Source organism: Cynocephalus volans, chromosome 8 (assembly GCF_027409185.1).
Source record: "Cynocephalus volans isolate mCynVol1 chromosome 8, mCynVol1.pri, whole genome shotgun sequence".
Lineage (NCBI taxonomy): Eukaryota > Metazoa > Chordata > Mammalia > Dermoptera > Cynocephalidae > Cynocephalus > Cynocephalus volans.
Window position 1 is genome coordinate 109,869,752 of NC_084467.1, and position 19,382 is coordinate 109,889,133.

The window sequence follows — 19,382 nt, forward strand, 5'->3', positions numbered from 1 at the left end:
TAAACAACATGCTCCTGAAGGACCTATGGGTCCAAGAAGAAATTAAACAGGAAATCAAAAAATTTCTTGAAACTAATGAAAATAAAGACATAACATACCAAAACCTGTGGCATACTGCAAAAACAGTACTAAGAGGGAAGTTTATTGCAATAAATGCTTACATCAAAGGAACAGAAAAATTTCAAATAAACAACCTAATGTTACCCCTTAAAGAAGCAGAAAAACAAGAACAATCCAACCCCAAAAGTAGACAGAAAGAAATGATTAAGATCAGAGCAGAACTCAGTGAAATAGAGACTCCCAAAATGATACAAAAGATCAATGAAACAAAAAGTTGTTTTTTTTGAGAAGATAACAAAATAGGCAAACTATTAGCTAGACTAACTAAAAAAAGAAGAGAAAAGATGTGAATAACAAAAGTCAGAAATGAAAAAGGAGACATTACAAACAATACCACAGAAATACAAAGAATCATTAGAGACTATTAGAAACAACTATATGCCAACAAATTTGAAAACCTGGAGGAAATGGATAAATTTCTGGACACATACAAACTACCAAGACTAAAATAAGAAGAAATAGAAAATTTAAACAGACCAATAATAGGCAATGAGATAGAAGCAATAATCAGCAGTCTCCCAACAAAGAAAAACCCAGGACTGCATAGGTTTACTGTTGAATTTGACCAGACCTTTAAAGAGGAATTAATACCAATTTTCTTCAAATTATTCCAAAAAATTGAAACAGATGCCATTCTTCCAAGCTCATTCTATGAGGCCAGCATCACTCTGATACCAAAAACAGACAAAGATAAAACAACAAATAAAGAAAACTACAGGCCAATATCTCTGATGAACATAGATGCAAAAATCCTCAACAAAATATTAGCAATCAGAATACAGCAACACATCAAAAAAATTATTATACTCCATGATCAAGTGGGATTTTTCTCAGGGATGCAAGGATGGTTCAACATACACAAGTCAATAAATGTGATATGCCACATCAACAAAATCAAGGACAAAAACCATATGATTATCTCAATAGATGCAGAAAAAGCATTTGACATAATTCAACATCCTTTCAATATAAAGACTCTTAGCAAATTAGGTATAGAAGGAAAGTATCTTAACACAGTAATAGCCATGTATGACAAACCCACTGCTAATATCATCCTGAATGGGCTTTTTCCTTAAGAATGGGAAGAAGACAAGGATGCCCACTCTTGCCACTCCTATTTAACATAGTATTGATAGTACTAGCCACAGCAATCAGACAAGAGAAAGAAATAAAGCACATCCAGATCGAAAAAGATGAAGTCAAACTGTCCCTGTTTGCAGACAACATGATCCTATATATAGAAAAACCTAAAGACTCTACCAAAAAACTCTTAGAGCTGATAAATGATTTCAGTAGAGTTGCAGGATACAAAATCAACATGCAAAAATCAGTAGCATTTTTATACTCCAACTACAAACTAGCAGAAGAAGAACTCAAGAAAGCAAGCCCATTTACAATAGTCACCAAAAAAATAAAATACCTAGGAATCAATTTAACCAAGGAGGTGAAAGATCTCTACAATGAGAACTACAAATCACTGCTGAAAGAAATTAAAGAGGACACAAAAAGATTAAAAGACATTCCATACTCTTGGATTGGAAGAGTTGACACTGTGAGAATGTCCATTCTAACCAAAGTGATCTACAGATTAAATGCAATCCTCATCAAAAATACCAATGACATTCTTCACAGAAATAGAAAAAACAATCCTAACATTCATGTGAAACAACATAAGACCCCGAATAGCCATAGCAATCCTGAGCAAAATAAATAAATAAAGCTAGAGGCATTATATTACCTGACTTCAAATTATACTATAAAGCTATAGTAACTGAAACAGCATGGTACTAGCATAAAAACAGGCACTCAGACCAATGGAACAGAATAGAGAACCCAGCAATCAACCTACATACTTATAGCCAACTGATATTTGACAAGAGCAACAGGAGCATACATTGGGGAAAAGACTGCCTCTTCAATAAGTGGTGCTGGGAAAACTGGACATCCATATGTAGAAGAATGGAACTAGATCTGTACTTCTTGCCATATACCAAAATCAACTCAAAATGGATTAAAGACATATATGAGACCCAACAGTACAAAACTACTAAAAGAAAACATAGGAGAAACACTCAGGAAGTAGGAGTGGGCAAAGACTTTATGAACAAGACCCCAAAAGCCCAGGCAACAAAAGAAAAAATAAACAAATGGGATTATACCAAACTAAAAAGCTTCTGCACAGCAAAAGAAACAGTTAATAGAGTGAAAAGACAACCTACAGAATGGGAGAACATACTTGCAAACTATGTATCCAACAAGGGATTAATATCTAGAATACACACGGAATTCAAACAACTGAACAGTCAAAACCAAGTAACCTGATTAAAAAATATGGGCAAAGGAGCTGAATAGATGTTTCTCAAATGAAGATATACAAATGGCCAACAGATACATGAAAAAACAAAACAAAACAAAAAAACACTCAACCTCACTTAGCATCAGGGAAATGGAAACCAAAACCACACTGAGATATCATCTCATGACAGTTAGACTGGCCAGTATCAAAAAGACAGAACAATAAATGCTGGTGGAGAAAGGAGAACCCTCCTACACTGTTGGTGGGACTGTATATTAGTATAGCCATTCTAGAAGGCAGTATGGAGGTTCCTCAGACAACTACAGATATAACTGACACATGATCCAGCAATCCCACTTTTGGGTATATACCCAAAGGAATGGAAATCATTGAGTTGAAAGGATACCTGCACTCCCATGTTTATTGCAGCTCTATTTAGAGTAGCCAAGAGCTGGAACCAACCTAAATGTTGGTTGATGGACAGCTGGATAAAGAAAATGTGGTATACATACACAATGGAATACTATACTGCCATAAAAAGGAATGGAATTCTTCTATTCGTGGCAACATGGCTGAACTCAGAGAAAATTATGTTAAGTGAAATAAGCCAGGTGTAAAAAGAGAATTACTATATGTCCTCACTCACAAGTGGGAACTGGAAAAAAAAAAAAAAAAGAAAGAAAGATACAAGAATCAGAATAGTTTCTTGAACTTTCAAAAAGGATATAAAATAATGAAATTGAAGCCACCAGAGGTGGGAAAGGGGAAAGGGGAGGGCAGTTAGGGAGAAATTGGTAAAAGGCCACAAAAAATGTTTACATTGTGTAATGATAAAACAAAAAATAAATAAATAAGCAATTAAACACAATTTACTACAACTCTATATCTACTCTTGGTTCTTTATATTTTTGTTTACTTGTTACTGTTATTATTTCAGAGGTTTCTTTGTCTGATCCTAAAATGGAACTAATGACATACCACTATCAAAACTTGCCTTGAGATCAAGACCTTATCAATTTCTTGATCAAAGTATCAATCTTTATGAAATATAAATTTTTTCAAAATTCAGGTTTGAAAACTTGAGTCTTAAGTGCAGTGATAAAAGAAATGTCCATTCTACTTCTGCCTTCTCCAGGATGTCTTTCTACTTACTCCATCATGCTTTTACACACTTCCGTGCTGAGTTTGTAATCACAAGGACATAGTAAATCCCACCGTTGGAAGCTTCGGATCTGGGCTCAGGAGGACCCAGATGCAAATTCCAGGTTTGTCTCAGCTTATGCATCTGTAAAGTGGGAATAATAAGAGTACCTACTTCACAGGGTGGCTGTGTGATTTTGATAAATAGTATCTAAGAAGCAAAATAGGTGACACAGACAACGTTTACACAATGCCTAACAAATTGTCATTTTAAGTAATAGCTATCTTTTTTTTTTCACAGTTAATTACTGGTACTGCAGTATGCTAGAACCACTGAAGAGAAGCATTATGACCCAATTCATCTTCATTTCACTCAGGAATGGATACATCCTCTTCATAAATAGCCTCTGTAGGTCTCCTGTAGCACTGCTTTTCACCTGAGTAGGGTGAAAGCCTTGCATTAAGTCAATTGCACATATACTCATAAAAAAGGCCCTTTAAGGTCACTGTAAATTACTCTACCTGGAAGTTGACATTCCTCAGTTTTTGCCCCTCTTCTTTACACCTCTCTTCTGCACTTGGCTAGACGGCCTTGCTCTGGAAGGGTAAGGCTGAGTGCGTGAGAGGGATTACAGGAGGAGTGAACTGCCACAGCTCAAGGCTTGGCATGTGGCCCCAGGAGAGCCAGCATGGATTCTTATTTTCATTAACGGCCTGTGTAATTGTGCATCTTCTATTCAGGTGTGAATGCTGGTCTAACAGAAGGTGCCCCAAGTTTGATAAGTGAGCTGCAAAGTCATTCCTACCCTGTGTAGGCAGGCAGTGAGTCATATCTTACTCTGCCCCAGGGGTCCTTCTTCTGTCCTCCAGTGGGAAGTCCAAGAAGCCAGAAGCCACCTAGGACCAAGGGGGTAGTCATAGTTCCTAATGGACAACAGGGTGGGAGGGCTACTGGGCGACTCAGTCCTTGAGGCTGGTGCTGCTGTCACCTCTGCTATGTCTCCAAGGGTTCCCTGAGGTGACTGAGGCACATCCCCCTCCTAGCCTGTCTTTCCTCCATTGGTGTGGCCACCCAGGCACACCTCTGCTTTCGTGATGAGATCCACTGCTGCTTTCTAGGGATGGGGTAAGAACAGGAAGTTTCTCTCTCAAGAGTGAGGCTCACCTCTGGGTACTCCCACAGGGTGAGCCTGGGTTCTAACTGCTGTGATGCCCAACAGACTGACACAGTCTTTCAGCTGTGGTCATACATGTGGCCGCTTCCTTGCAGGCAGATTCTGACATTCAGGGCTGAATGGGGCCCATTTTGGAGTCCAGCCATGTCAAGGCCCCAACTCTACAGACCCTTCCCCTTCCAACTCTTGTCCACTGCTCCTGCCTTTTTCTGCCCTCCCCCCTCCCACTGCACCTCCCCCATGCTGCCTAGCGATTTCCAGATCCGTTTGAAAAACTTTGAATCTCGGGATCCCTCTTAGAAAGACCCCAGGATACTTGTGCGAATTATCCCCCTCCACCTCTTCAGTGACCCTCTAGGCTCTACATACGATGAGTTAAATGGTATGTGTGTGTGAAGGGGTGGAAAGAAGTGTGACTCGGCTGCACTAGTCCCTCTGCCTGTCTGACAAGTTCCCACTACTGGAGACAGAAAAGGGGGGAGGGGAAGATAAGTCAATAAGAAGTGGCTACATTTCTTGGAAAAATGCTTTGAAGTTTTTACTCACTAGGCACTTCTCTGTTGATCACATGTGGAGCTCATCTCCTCCCTTAGCTTATACATTCCTTGACTACAGGTATGCTTATTTAATATTTAAGCTCCATACATTTAACATAGCACATTTCTGTGTACCTTGTGGGTTCAAGATGATAATGACCTGGCTCCAAACCAGTGTGGGCAGAGACAATAGAGACAATGACAGTAAACACATAAACATGTACTTAAAATGTATGCTTCTGAGCATTTTACGTTCATTTACTCATTTCATCCCCATGACAATCTTAGGAAATGGGGACTAATATTATACCTCCATTTCACAGGTGAGGAAACAGGGGCGCTCAGAGGCTCCCTAACTAGCCCAAAGGCACCTAGCCAGGTCTCGAGCCCAGTCGTCTATCTACAAAGCTCAAGCTTCAGCATTCTTTCATTGCGACAAACGCTAACAGATCAGAGGCGACCAGAGGAATTCCTTTGAGGCAGTCTGGGCAGGATAAGGAGCTACCAGAGAAAGGACCTACAGTTAGTGAACTCTCTCAGTAGCCAGAGGCTATAAACCATGGCTTATGTGCCTCCTTGGACGAGCACAGAACCCAACCCTGGCCAACAGCCCACACCCCCTGAACCCCGTCCCCTGGCAACCCCGGATCCACTTTGTCTCTATGGACTTGCTTATTCTGAATATTGCCTTCTTAGCATAGCATTTTTGAGGTTCATTCAAGTCAGAGCATGTATCATTATTTCATTTCTTTTCATGGCTGAATAATATTCCATGGGGTGTGTGTGTGTGTGTTTGTGTGTGTGTGTGTATATACCTCACAATTTGTTTATGTTTTCAGCCATTAATGGACATTTGTGTCATTTCCACATTTGGCTATTACGAATAATGCTGCTATAAACATTAGTGTACAAGTTTCTATGTGGATGTATGTTTCATTTCTCTTGGATTTATATGTAGGAATGGAATGGCTGGGTCATATATATATATATATATATATATATATATATATATATATATATTTTTTTTTTTTTTTGGCAGCTGGCCAGTACAGGGATCTGAAACCTTGACTTTGGTGTTAACAGGGTATTTCTATGTTTAACTTTTTGAAGAACTGCCAAATTGTTTTCCATAGCAGCTGCACCATTTTATATTCACCCAGCAGTGCATAAGGGCTCTTATTTTTCTACATCCTAATATTTATCTTTTTTTTTTTTTTTTAATTATAGCCATCTTAGTGGGTGTGAAGTGTTATTTCATTGTGGTTTTGACTTGCATTTCTCTAATGATTAGTGACGTTGAGCATCTTTTCATGGGTTTGTGGGCCATTTACATATCTTCTTTGGAGAAATGTCTATTCAAGTCCTTTACCCACTTCTAAATTGGATTGTCTTTTTGTTGTTGAGTTGTAAGAATTCTTTATATATTCTGAATACTAAAGCCTTATCAGATATGATTTGCAAATATTTTCCCCTTTCTGTAGACTTTTATCACTTTATTGATAATGTCCTTTGAAACACAAAAGTTTTTAATTTTTATGAAGTTTTGTACCCTGTGACTTTGCTGAATTCGTTTATTAGCTCTATTAGTTTTGTTAATTTTGGGGGATTTTCTCTACCTGTGTAGACATATCATCTGAACATAGAGCTAATTTTACTTCTTTTCCAATTTTCATGCTTTCGACTTCATTTTCTTGCTTAATTTCTCTGATTAGGACTCCTAGTACTATGTTGAATAGCAGTGGTGAAAGTGGGAATCCTTGTCTTTTTCCTCATCTTGGAGGGGAAGCTTTCACTCTTTCACCATTGAGTTTGATACTAGCTGTGAATTTTTCACAGATCATGTTTAGGAAGTTCTCTTCTATTCCTAGTTTTCTGAGTGCTTTTGTCATGAAAGGGTGTTGGATTTTGTCAAATGCCTTTTCTGCATCAATTGAGATGATCATGTGCCTTTATTCATTTGATCTATTAATGAGGTGTATTACATCGATTGACTTTATGTTAAACCACTAGAGGATTTCTGAGAAAAATCCCACTTGGTCATAGTATATATCTTTTCAATGTTTTGTTGGATGGGATTGCTAGGATCTTGTTGAGGATTTCTGCATCTATATTCATAAGAGACATTGGTCTGTAAATTTTGATTTTTCCCTGTATCTTTGTCTGCAGCCCACTAAAATTTAAATCTATAATTAAGATGAGAAATAAACCAATTCTGTAATTCTGAACCAGTCATAGTAGAGCCAGACCAAGAATACTTTTAAAAGAAATTTTAAACCTCTCTGAGACATAAAATCCATGACTTATTTTTAGTGACCTAAATTCAAAAGAGACTGCTTTGTTGTCTCCACCATAGACAATATTATATACTTGGCATTGAAAAACATGTGTTTGGCTAGGGTTCATGATGGCCAGTTATTAAGGAGAACAGTAATTTGGCCTCAAGGAGGTAAGTCAAGGGTCCTGAGAAGGTAATGGGATGGGAAATATAGGAATATGGGGGACATGACCTTCCTTAAATACAGAACAAAAGGTTTTTCTCAACTTCCTTGTGTTTCATTCAACCTTCCCATTACAGAAAAAAAACTTATGTTTTATTCTTCCAACAATGTATTTCTGTACATGACTATCTTTTTAGGCATTTAGAAACATTTAGAAACCTGGGGGTAAGAGCCAAAACTCACTGCCTAATTATGTTTGCACTAACAGTTCAAGGATTTTAGCACTAACTGGCATCAATTTCTAATCTTCATTCACAATGTTGTTTACCACCCAGTGTCACACAGCAGGCCAGTGATGGAGTGGAGCTGGCAGCGATTCTGATTGCACCTCCCTCCTTTCTGACTGTTCAGCTACCTTTCGCCATCTTACATATTTGTCAAAATACAACCCGATAAAGGCTTGGTGTAGCCCACATTTGTCCTCATTGGCTATGGGAAACTGTGTTAACAGCCACTGAGCTTTTCTCTTGGTTGATCTTGTGCAGTCTCACTCATGCTGCAATGTACCCTGGACATGACCAAACCAGTGTGAGAACTAAAACTATAAAAGTGGACAGAAAAAATTGAAAGGGGGAGAAAAAGTGGACAGGAAGGGAGGTATGGCATACTCAATGGAAGAAGAAAAACTGGTCATTTGGCATTCTTTCAGTTAGGTTCCTCTGCCTTGGGTGGAGGTCAGTTTTGACAGCCTGTTCAGATAAACTGAGTGATGAGAGCGAAGTCCCTTCACTGCCTAATTTTCCTTTCTCCTAGTTAAGTGAAACTAGACAGCAGTGCTGGCTCATTCTTTCAGCTTCACATTTTTTGACATGGCTGATTTCCACGAAAAGCAAGCTGTGAAATACAGTTGTTATAAGGGCTCACTGTCTCTGAAGTTTCAGAATTAGCTGGAAGGAAGACTGGGAATAAAGCTGTGCCAGACATGTAAAATGCAGAGCTGTGAGCCCAGCCACCTCCCGAGCACTTTCCCAAGCTCCATCAGAGTTTCCAGGGAGAAGGAACTGCCAGCTTCCCCTCTGTAGTGTCCCCTCCTTCCCCATCTGCTGGGCCATTTCTCGCAGTTTGGGAACTCAGTGGGCATTAGAGACAGAACTTTGAGGACTTGGGTCTTCCTCTGGCTTGGCCATCCCAGGGTCAGTGGAGGACTCCAGCTGATCTTCTGGTTGTGGAAGGATGACTAGGTAGGGTACCACAAGGCTATCCCTAATTTATTAGGTTGAGCCATAGAAAATTATCAATATCTGACCATTCCAACCTTCAAAAATGGCGGTTTCATATGATTCGGCTTAAACTTTCCATAAGGGTAAAGGAAGGCAAGAAACTAAATCCTAAATAATCCACTGCCTGCATTAGGAAGCAGAATATGTTTTCCAGAACATTAGTCTCCTAATTAATTTTTACTTTTGTGTGAAGCTCTTTTATGGGTTGAATTGTGTCCACCCAAAAAAGGTATGTTGAAGTCCTAATCTCCAGTACCACATTATGTGACCTTATTTGAAAACAGAGTCTTTACAGAGGTAGTCAATTATTATTATTATTATTTTTTACATTTTTATTGAATCATAATTGATTATACATATTTTTGGGATTCAATAATGACATATGTTGATCAAATCAATATTACTAGCATATATATATTGTTACAAATTGTACTTATTCTTTATGTCCCTTGTTCACTCTCCCCCAACCTCTTCTCCTGCCCCACTCCCACCTCTAGTCACCCTAGATTTCTTCTCTCCTTCCTTCTGAAAGAGTAATGGTTGATTTGTTGCCTAGACGATCTGTCCAATGCTGAGAGGTGTGTGCAGTTCTCCCAATATTATTGTAGAGCAGATGCTTCTTCTGTCACTCTGGAATGTGCTTTGTGGAGAGAGACATCCTCTTCTTTTGGTCTCTGCTGGTGACTCTCCTTGTGTCAATGCACTCCAGTGGCTGGTGGACCATCTGTATGGTGGTTGTGGCATCTAGCCATTTTCACAGCAGCCGTGGTTATTATGGTGGCTGTGGTGGGCCACCCACATGGAGGCGATGTTTTTGGCATGCTCCTTACCTAGTTGGTGGTGGCATTGGTGGTGTGCCTCGTTGTGGGAGGAGGGTCGGGTCCCCACTCCATGCTTCAGGACCCCGCAGAGGTAATCAAGTTAAAATGAGGTCATTCAAGTACACCCTACCGAGATAGGAAGTGCTCAGTTTCCCTGGTTTGGGTTTTAGGACACACCTCTGGGTTTCAAGCCACTCCCCAAGGTCTCAGGCTTCTCCCTTAAAGGAGAGTTACTGTAGCTTGTTGGACCTATTTTCAGCACCAATATGGGGAGATTGAGACCACAAGGGGCGGACTTATGCAAATCTAGTAGCTGAGCATGCTCAGTAAAAGGAATTTTTATAGGCTTATATGACCCCAGTGACTGAGCATGCTCAGTGGAAGGGAAATTATTTTTGAATGACCTTCCATTAGAGGTGCTAAAGAGCGCAGAACATTCTTCAATATGTTCAGTGCATGTGACAGGATTTAACCAATGAACATGCTCTAAAAAGAGACCAACTGAGTATGTGCAAGACTGGTACATAACAGGGAACCACCCCCTTAATAGAATATTCATTAGATAGCAGGAATGTGCATTAGATAACAAAACTATAAAAACCAAATCCCAGCAGAAGATAGGGTTGTTACTCACTTTCCTGGGGCAAACCCATACTTCAGTGGCTGAGGTGCATATGTATGCTTTACTTTTGTGTTAAGCTTACTTTTAGCATGTGTCTGCTCACTCTTTTGAGACAGCCTGCACTCTGTACTAAACTTTAAGTGTGTATTTCTTACTTCTGTATTAAACTTGGTGGGGGCCCTGCTCAATCCCTGGAGCTATGCCACACTCTCTCTGTGAAGTCTGTATCTCTTATCTGTTATATTAAACCTGTTTTCATCTTCTACTGTGACTCTGCTCTTGAATTCTTTCCTGTGGCGAGTCAAGAACCTGGTAAGACAGGATGGGTTAAGGGCAACTATCTGACCTCCCAGACCCTCTCCTCCAGCATCACTACCAATATGACTGGTGTCCTCATAAAAAGGGACAATTTGGACACAGAGAAAGATATGTACAGAGGGAAGATGATGTAAAGACACACAGAGAGAAGGCCATGTGAAGACAGAGGATTGGAGTGAAGTGTCTACAAGCCAAGGGAAGCTCAAGGCTACAGAAGCCAGGACAGAGGCATGGAAGTTTCTTCCCTGGCACCTTCAGGGAGCACAGCCTTGTGGACACCTTGAGTTTGGACTCTGGTCTCCAGAACCATGAGATTAATGAATTTTTGTTGGTTTAATCCACTCAATTTGTGGTAATTTGTTACAGCAGCCCTAAGAAACTAATACAGACTCCTTCTAGTGATGATAAACTATGCTATTGGTAAGACACAATAGCACAGCCTCTGTTAAAAATGGTACAGTGGTTTAATCCCTTGAATCCCAGGCAACAGATTTGAGGTATTCATTCCTGTAGGAACTAGGTGTGTGTCCTACTCTGGCCAAAAAGATTTGTTTGTTCAGCCACAACAAAGCTAGCTTTGTAACTTTGTAACAATGTGTGTATATACACACACCAGCATGCACACCTCTCCCCACCCCCCACATATTTATTCCTTCATTTGGTTTTCTAGCATTTCCAAGTTTGCAGTAAAAGTTTCAATACAAATTTTTTCTTCAGCCTGCAGTGGGGCAGACTTCATGCTTGTGCAACTTTAAGGAGCCCATTCAAATCTCAGGAGAGAGGTGGGAAAGGGGGAGGGAGAGGGGGATTAGGGAGAAATTGGGTAAGCGGCACAAAGAATAATTATGATTTGTAATAATGAATATGCTAATAATGATTTAATCATTGCTTTATCATATACAAGTAATGATAGTCAACACTGTATCCCAAAAATACATATAATCAATTATGTTTTAATAAACAATAAAACATCTCAGGAGAACCAGACACTTATGCTAAGGAGACAAAAAGACCTACTGATACTCTCCCTCATAGGCAGCATTTCTGTGTTAAAAAGGTTAGAAAGAGGAAACTGAACTCCTGGACTGATATGTAGAAGACTGTTCAGGAAGGGCAGTGTTAGCAGGCTTCTCCCCTACGGGGTATTCAGCAGTGGGTGAGCAGAGCATGTGTGGGGACAACTGCTTCTTCTGTACGAAGGAGAACCTTATGCAGAATGGTGTGGAATTCACCAGACGCTCTTTTATTTCAAACGTTTATCAGGATCCAGCTTTATAAATAAGCCTAAACAAACAAAATAACAGAAGATGATTATAAGTCCACTGACTACAATCTGGTGGGACCACTCTAAGTAGAAAGACATACACAAAAGAAAGTGTTTAGATTCATATTTGTATCGTCGGTCTATCTGCCCATTTCATTTTTCAGCCAAATTAAGAATCAACTTTTGACTATCACAATACTGTATTACCTCCCTCTGGGTAACCAGGTCCTCTACCACTTGGCCATTTCATGGTTCATTACCACTTCTATTAGAAATAGGGAAATGAAGGGGCCGGCCCGTGGCTCACTCGGGAGAGCGTGGTGCTGATAACACCAAGGCCACGGGTTCGGATCCCATATAGGGATGGCCGGTTAGCTCACTGGGTGAGCTTGGTGCTGACAACACAAGTCAAGGGTTAAGATCCCCTTACCGTTCATCTTTAAAAAAAAAAAGAAAAAGAAATAGGGAAATGAAAAAATCAGTAAAATTACAACTGAGCCATCTGGTACTTTTATGATATTGAAAGGTTTAAGAGAGACAGGAAGAACAAACTACAGCCTGGAATGGAGTTCTTAAATTGACGGTGGATTCAAACTATTCTTGATATCTGTCGTGCTCCTCTTATCCATCATTTCTGCAAACAGCTGATACTTACGAGGGAAACAAATTAAGACACAAAAAGCATTAACTATACAGGGAAAAATCTAATAAATGCAACTACATTAACACAAAACTTCTGTTCATAAAAAAGATACATTAAAGCAAATAAAAGACAAATTACACACTAGAAAGAGATATGTGCAACTTATATATCCAACAAAAGGATTAGTCTAATATAAAATATATAAATATATGCACATATTGAAATAATAAACTGTACCCCACAAACATGCAATGAAAAAAATAAAAGAAAAAAAGAAAAAAATTTAAAAATATAAGGAACTCTTATAAATCAGTAAGAAATGAGAAAAATAGAAAAATGAACTGAACAAACAGGAATTTCCCAGAATGGGAAACAAATATGGTCACTAAACATATGAAGAGATACTCAACCCCATAGGTAATCAGGGAAACGCAAATCAGGAGCACACTGAAATACCATTTTATAACCATTAGATTGGCAAAAATCAAGAAATCTGACTTTACCAATAAGTAGAAAAGATAGGTATCAAAAGAATCTCAGATATTGCTGGCAGGAGTGTAATTTGATACAGCTTTAGAAAACAATTTGGCATTCCTCTGTAAAGGTGAACACTCACATATCCTACAACCCAGAAATTCTGCTCCTATGTGCCAAGCTCTTGACCATATTATACCACAGGGAGACATGAACAAGAATGTTCACAGCAGCCCTATTCATAATAGGTAGAGGCACTTTATCAGAAGAGATAAAGTCATCACAGCATAATCACACATGGAATATTAAACAGCAGTAAAAATGAGCAAGCTACAGTAACAAAGCTGAGTGAAAAAAAAAATCAAGTCCCAGAAAAGCACATATATCACAATCTCTTTTCTACAAAGTAAAAAACAAACAACTAAACAATATATTCCTTAGGTATACATGTATTCTTGATAAAACTTTAAAAAATAAAAAGGTACAAAGGAATGAAAAATACAGAATTCTAGATCAGAATCATCTCTAAGTAGGAGGATGAGATGAGAATAGTAAGTTGGCAGGGATAAAATATTACTAAGATTCTGGTTTTTGTTTGATGGTATGTCCTCGTGTACGTGTTTATTATTAAATTTAAAAAATAAATCTATTAGTGAATGAATAAACAAAAAATGACTATTCATGTACCAGTGATGATGTGTACTAACTCAAGGATTATGACTAATTCAAACCTGTGCATCTGAGGTCCATTAAAATAGAGAAGAATAAAAACAAAAACCACTGGATATGTAACCTAACTTGTCTAAATCTGTAGCTAATGAAGTTAAGGATTCAAGGACCCCTCACTTTCAGAGGCCCTGGGAGAGCTAGGAGTTGCACAGTGCTCCAGGGTGTGAGCAGGCAGCATTTTTAAGGTAAAATTTCTGGCAAATTGCCTATAGGGATCTCAGAAGGAAGGGACCTGCATTTCCAAGACAGAAGCGGTATGCTGTAATTTCTTTGCTCATTTTAAATACATTTTCATTTTTGTATCTAACTTTGTATTCCTTTTCTTAACTTGGGCTTTTTAAATTGTATAAGCTTTGGGCTCCATGAAACCTAGCACTTCTCCTGGTAATCCATTCATATAACCACTTTCAAAAGATACAAGAGGGTATACAGTGGAAGCTCCCTCCCAATCTTCCCAGTCCACTTCCCAGAGGTAAGTAACAAGTCATATGTGTGACTTCCTGAAATAGTCTATGCACATAGTATTATGTGTAATATACACATTATGTGTATAATATGTATTTTCCCCTCCCTCCCATTTATTACTTTTTATTTTGAATTAATTTCAAGCTTAAAGAAAAATTGTGAGACTGTTGGAATGAGCAGAACTGAAGCCATGTTGGGATCTAAAACTGCATGGCCTGTAGGCAAATTTTAAAAGGACAGTTTTTTCTTGGCATGCATTTTTCTGAGTTCCTTCTTTTCCACTGGTTATTTGATATTTTAAACCTTGATTATGGGGCAAGACATTATTTACATAAATGTAAAGCTGTTTTCCAGCCAGCCTGAAGCTGCAGGCTTGCATGTACTACCCAGATTCTGAGATAACATCAATGATGGGATCAGAAATCAGACAGAGCCTTGGCGAGAATTTGCACCTGGCCTCTTGCACATCCCCCTCCCTCCTGCTTTTCATTTCCCACGTCCCATTCCTTCAACCTGCCTCTTTAAAAACCCCTCGGTATATCCTAGTCTTTGAGATGGCTTTAGTCTGGCCATTCTCCTTCAGGTTTACTGGAGAGATGGGTCAGCCTAACATCTCTCCTCAGGTCACCGGTATTCCTGAATAAAAGCTGGCTTCCATTTTCCCCAGCATTTGACTTTTGAATGGTTTGTTTTTGAAAGGGGGCAGGCAGCCAGACCTGTGTGCTCAGTAACAAGACTGGTACAAAGATATATTTCCCACAAACAACTGGTGAGTAACTTGCCAAAATGTGTGCAAAACGACAATTTCTGAAGTTACTCAATATAATTATTTGTAAGAGCAAAAGACTGGGAAAACTTACATGTCCAGTATCCCCAGTTCCCATCCAACTACATAGGGTTCATTCTATTTTCCCTTTCCCTATCTGTAACCCTCTTCTCTGACAGTAAGTACCTGGCTCCCATAACTGCTGCCAACTTGTATGACGCTACCCACACCCGGCATGGGCTCGGACACCCATGCCAATCTCCATCGGACACCTTCCTTACCTTCCAGCCTCCGTCATCCTGTGCTGGGCCACTGTAATCACTCCTCCCCTGGGGCCTCACCTCATCCCTGAGCCTACCATGCCTAACTCCACCTGATGGCTTTAGGAATAAATTATTCAGGAAGGAAGAAAGGGTAAAAAGGAAAGAGGAGGAAAAGGAAGAGAATGGGAAAAACATCTCTACTTTTTTTACATTAATGATAACATACTATATTCACTGTCCTGCATCTTGTAGTTTTTCATTCAGTATATGTTAGCAAGAGAGCTCTGTATCAAACAGTTTCTTTATTCTTAATTATGGCATCACAATATTTTTTATGGAACACTCACATAATATAGTTTATTGATGAACTGTACTTTAACCAGTCTTCCACTGATGGATATCTATGTTTTGCCAATCTGTTGCTATTGCAAACAACGTTCATGTGTAACACATAACTGAAATCCTATAGCAACGCAATATACTGTAATTTCTACGTTAGTACACCTGTGAGATCAAGTCCTGGAAGTGGGTCAAAAGGGACATAACTTTGTAATTTTGATAGATATTTGCAAATAGCCCTTTACTAGCAATATATAAGAATACTATTAACTTGTTCTTTGCATGATGGACAATTAAGAATTTCTGGGCATGTGTGGGTTACAAAACCAAGCAAACAAACAAAACAACACCCCCCAAAAACCCCAAACAAAAACAAAAACCCAACCAAACCCAACCAAAGAGAAAGTGGCAGCTTCTTACCTGCTGTCTCTGAGTACAGTATCTTCCCATCAACACTATGAATATTACAGGAAACAAAAAATTTCCTTCCTTCAACTTTATCAAGTTGGCTATTTAGCACAACAGTAGAACAAAGGGGGATGGGTCTGCAGAAGAAAAAAGAAAAGAAAAAATTCAGTTTTTATCAGAGTTATGTAACATTGAAAGATGATCAAGTGCACGACAAGGGGTGGAAACTGACGACACCTGATGCCAGGGGGCACTAAGTGCCTTAGACAAAATGTTCCTTAAGGGTTCTGACACCAACAGCCTCTTGAGCCCCCTTTCTCTAACCACCATTGCTCTTGGGTGGCTCTTAGACATATGGTCCCAGACTACCCTTCTTGGCTTGGTTCAAAGAGATCACTAGGGATTCTTGCTCTGTGATGGCAGAGACTGTCCCATCTGGAGATTCAGAGAAAAGTCTGAAGGGAGCTGAAATCCTTTAAAGAAGTGAAAATGGGGCCATGGGATGGTCCCAGTCTACTTCTCTTATTTCTTCTGTCATAATCAAAATTTCTCACCCAATTCACCTTATAATATCTGTCACTAGAAAGACACCTAATAGCAACAAATTACTCGTAACAGCTTACTGTTCTAAGCCAGTGCTGTCCCACACAAGAACTTTCTGTGATGATACAAATGTTCCACATCTGAGCTGTCCAATATGGTAGCCACATGTGGCTACTGAGCACTTGAAATGTGGCTAGTGTAAATGAGAAACTGAATCTTTATATTTATTTAATTTTAAATAATTTATATTTAAATTTAAATAGCTATATGTGACTAGTAGCTACAGTCACCTTTGGGAATCCTGGAGCTATAGTACCATAATAAAAAAGATATCTCTTTAAAGGTGAAATTTCAGTTGGCAGAAACATAAGGTAGAGTATGGGGTATTTGTGCTCCTATGGTACCAGTACCACCATGTGGATGAAGGAACTGTGATTATCCCTCTGCGTAGTGTTCCCTCCTCTAACACCCCCACACCCCTGCTTTTTTTTTGATAGCTGGTCGGTATAGGGATCAAACCCTGGACCTTGGTGTTATCAGCACCATGCTCAAACCAACTGAGCTAACTGGCCAGCCCCTCCTATAACCTCTTTTTTTTTGGTGCTGGCCGACACAGGGATCCAGACTCTTGACCTTGGTGCTCGGTGTTACCATCACAGTGCTCTAACTAAGTGAGCTAACCGGTCAGCCCTCCTCCTATAACATTTTAATACTCCCATTCCCATTAGCTTTTCCTGAACCCCTCAATGAACAGCCAAGCTTGGCTCCTTTGTTAAGCCAATTCAAGATTTATTAAGACCCAGGAGACATTAGGTGTTGTCTGCCCAGCATCTCCCTAATATTACTCCCTTCACTTATCTATCCCCTACCCCTCACCTCATTCTCTCACACACTCATACACCCCTTGCTCTGGGGAACTGCCTCTCCCCCATTCTTAGCCCATGTAGGTCGACTGGAGTTGACAGTCGACTCCCCCGCCCTCCCCACAGTGACTAGTTGTTGGGGTGGGTACAGGCTGAAACAGTAAATCCTGGAACTTGTGCTGGAGCCCTTACACTGGGTTCTTTTTCTGCTGGGGATGCTAGGTTTACCAGATACAGGCCTCTCTGGTGGTCACTGTGCCACACATTGGGAAAGGCTACATGAGATGAAACAGACCCAGAGAAAACGTGGCTGAGATTCCTGATGGCACTGTTGAACATCTGCACCCCGCCCCACCGGACTTCTCAACTATACAAGCCAATATGTTCTCTTTTTTGCTTAAGCTAGTGTGAGTTAAGAATTCTATACCTTGCAACAGAAAGTCCTTGATTAGAAAAGAAGCTAAAAGAAAGGATCTCAGAAAATACAAAATAATGTAACAACCATGTTTATAGAGTACAATTTTCTAAATGTAACTAATATTTAGGCACAGATTAATTTAGTTAGCATAAAAAAATGCTTTAGATCATTCGGTTTTCCTGCACAACTTAATTTGACTTGTATTAGTGGTAGAAAGGTGATAACAATAAAAGCAAAATCTAAAAATAAGAGGGAAAACATATATACACAACAGAAAGGCTTTTTGAAAAGCCTAATCTCTGGCAAGATATATCAAAAAAAATGAGAAAGAGCACAAATAAATACTATTGGGGCCAAAAAGGACATAACTACAGATTTAGCTGAAATTTTAAAAAATTGAGTGAATAACTTCATGTCAGTGCATTTGAAAACTTAGACAAAATGGAAAACATTTCAGAAAAATACATTATCAAAATAGACAATAAAAGGTTTAGAAAGCCTGAGTAGTTGAATACAGAAGACACTGAGATCCTAAGAGGCTAGAGGAGCCATACTTGGGAAGGTGCTCTGGCCTCTGAATCACTTCATGCGGGTAAGTCCACTGACCAGGATAACCACACACGACTATATGAAAACAAAAAACATCTACTGGCTTAAGGTAGTAAAATGTAGGAGTTGTTAAAGTAGCTAGTGTTATGGCAATTTACTAGAGATTTTTTAAAAATTATTTTTTTATTATTTTTTTTTATTGGTTATGTATATTCATGGGGTACAAAGCTGTCACCACTTGTGCTCAAGATGTGATGGCCAGATCAATACTATCAGCATGCCCACTACCACAAATTGTGATTATTCCCCATGTCCCCCACCTAATTAATCCCTGACCTCCCTCCTTCTCCCCCCTCCCCCCCACCTCCAAATTCTCTTGTTTTTGACTTCTAATTTAATGCAGCCAGAGAACTTGGCCTGTAAGATTATGATTCTTTAAAACTTATTGAGATTTTATTTTTGAACCAATACAGGATCAATTTTTGTAAATGTGTGCTTGGGAAGAAAGTGTATTTTTCTCTAATTACTGAATATAGGGTTCTACATATGTCCAATAAATCATACTTGTTATTCTTATGGTGTTTAAATCTTCTGTTTTCTAATTTTTTTGTCTGCTTGATCTATCCATAATCAACAGTGTGTTGGAATCTCCTACTATGAAGGTGGATTAGTCAATTTCTGCCTATGATTCTATCAATTTTGTTTATATACTTTTTTTTTTTTTTTTTAAAGATGACCGGTAAGGGGATCTTAACCCTTGGCTTGGTGTTGTCAGCACCACGCTCTCCCAAGTGAGCTAACCGGCCATCCCTATATAGGGATCCGAACCCGTGGCCTTGGTGTTATCAGCACCACACTCTCCTAAGTGAGCCACGGGCCGGCCCCTTGTTTATATACTTTGAAGTTATTTTA

At 39.2% G+C, this 19,382-nt stretch overlaps 1 protein-coding gene across 1 annotated transcript in view; it reads right to left on the bottom strand.

Annotated features, from left to right (window-relative positions):
• Positions 1–11,679: 11,679 nt before the first annotated feature.
• The window catches only part of THEM4 (thioesterase superfamily member 4), a 59,035-nt gene continuing 51,332 nt past the window's right edge, over positions 11,680–19,382 (bottom strand). The window contains exons 5-6 of the mRNA XM_063106573.1: positions 16,110–16,234; positions 11,680–12,030 (exon numbers count right to left, since the gene is read on the bottom strand). Of these exons, the coding sequence (XP_062962643.1) occupies positions 11,990–12,030; positions 16,110–16,234 (166 nt within the window). The 3' untranslated portion in view covers positions 11,680–11,989. The remainder of the gene's footprint in view (positions 12,031–16,109; positions 16,235–19,382) is intronic.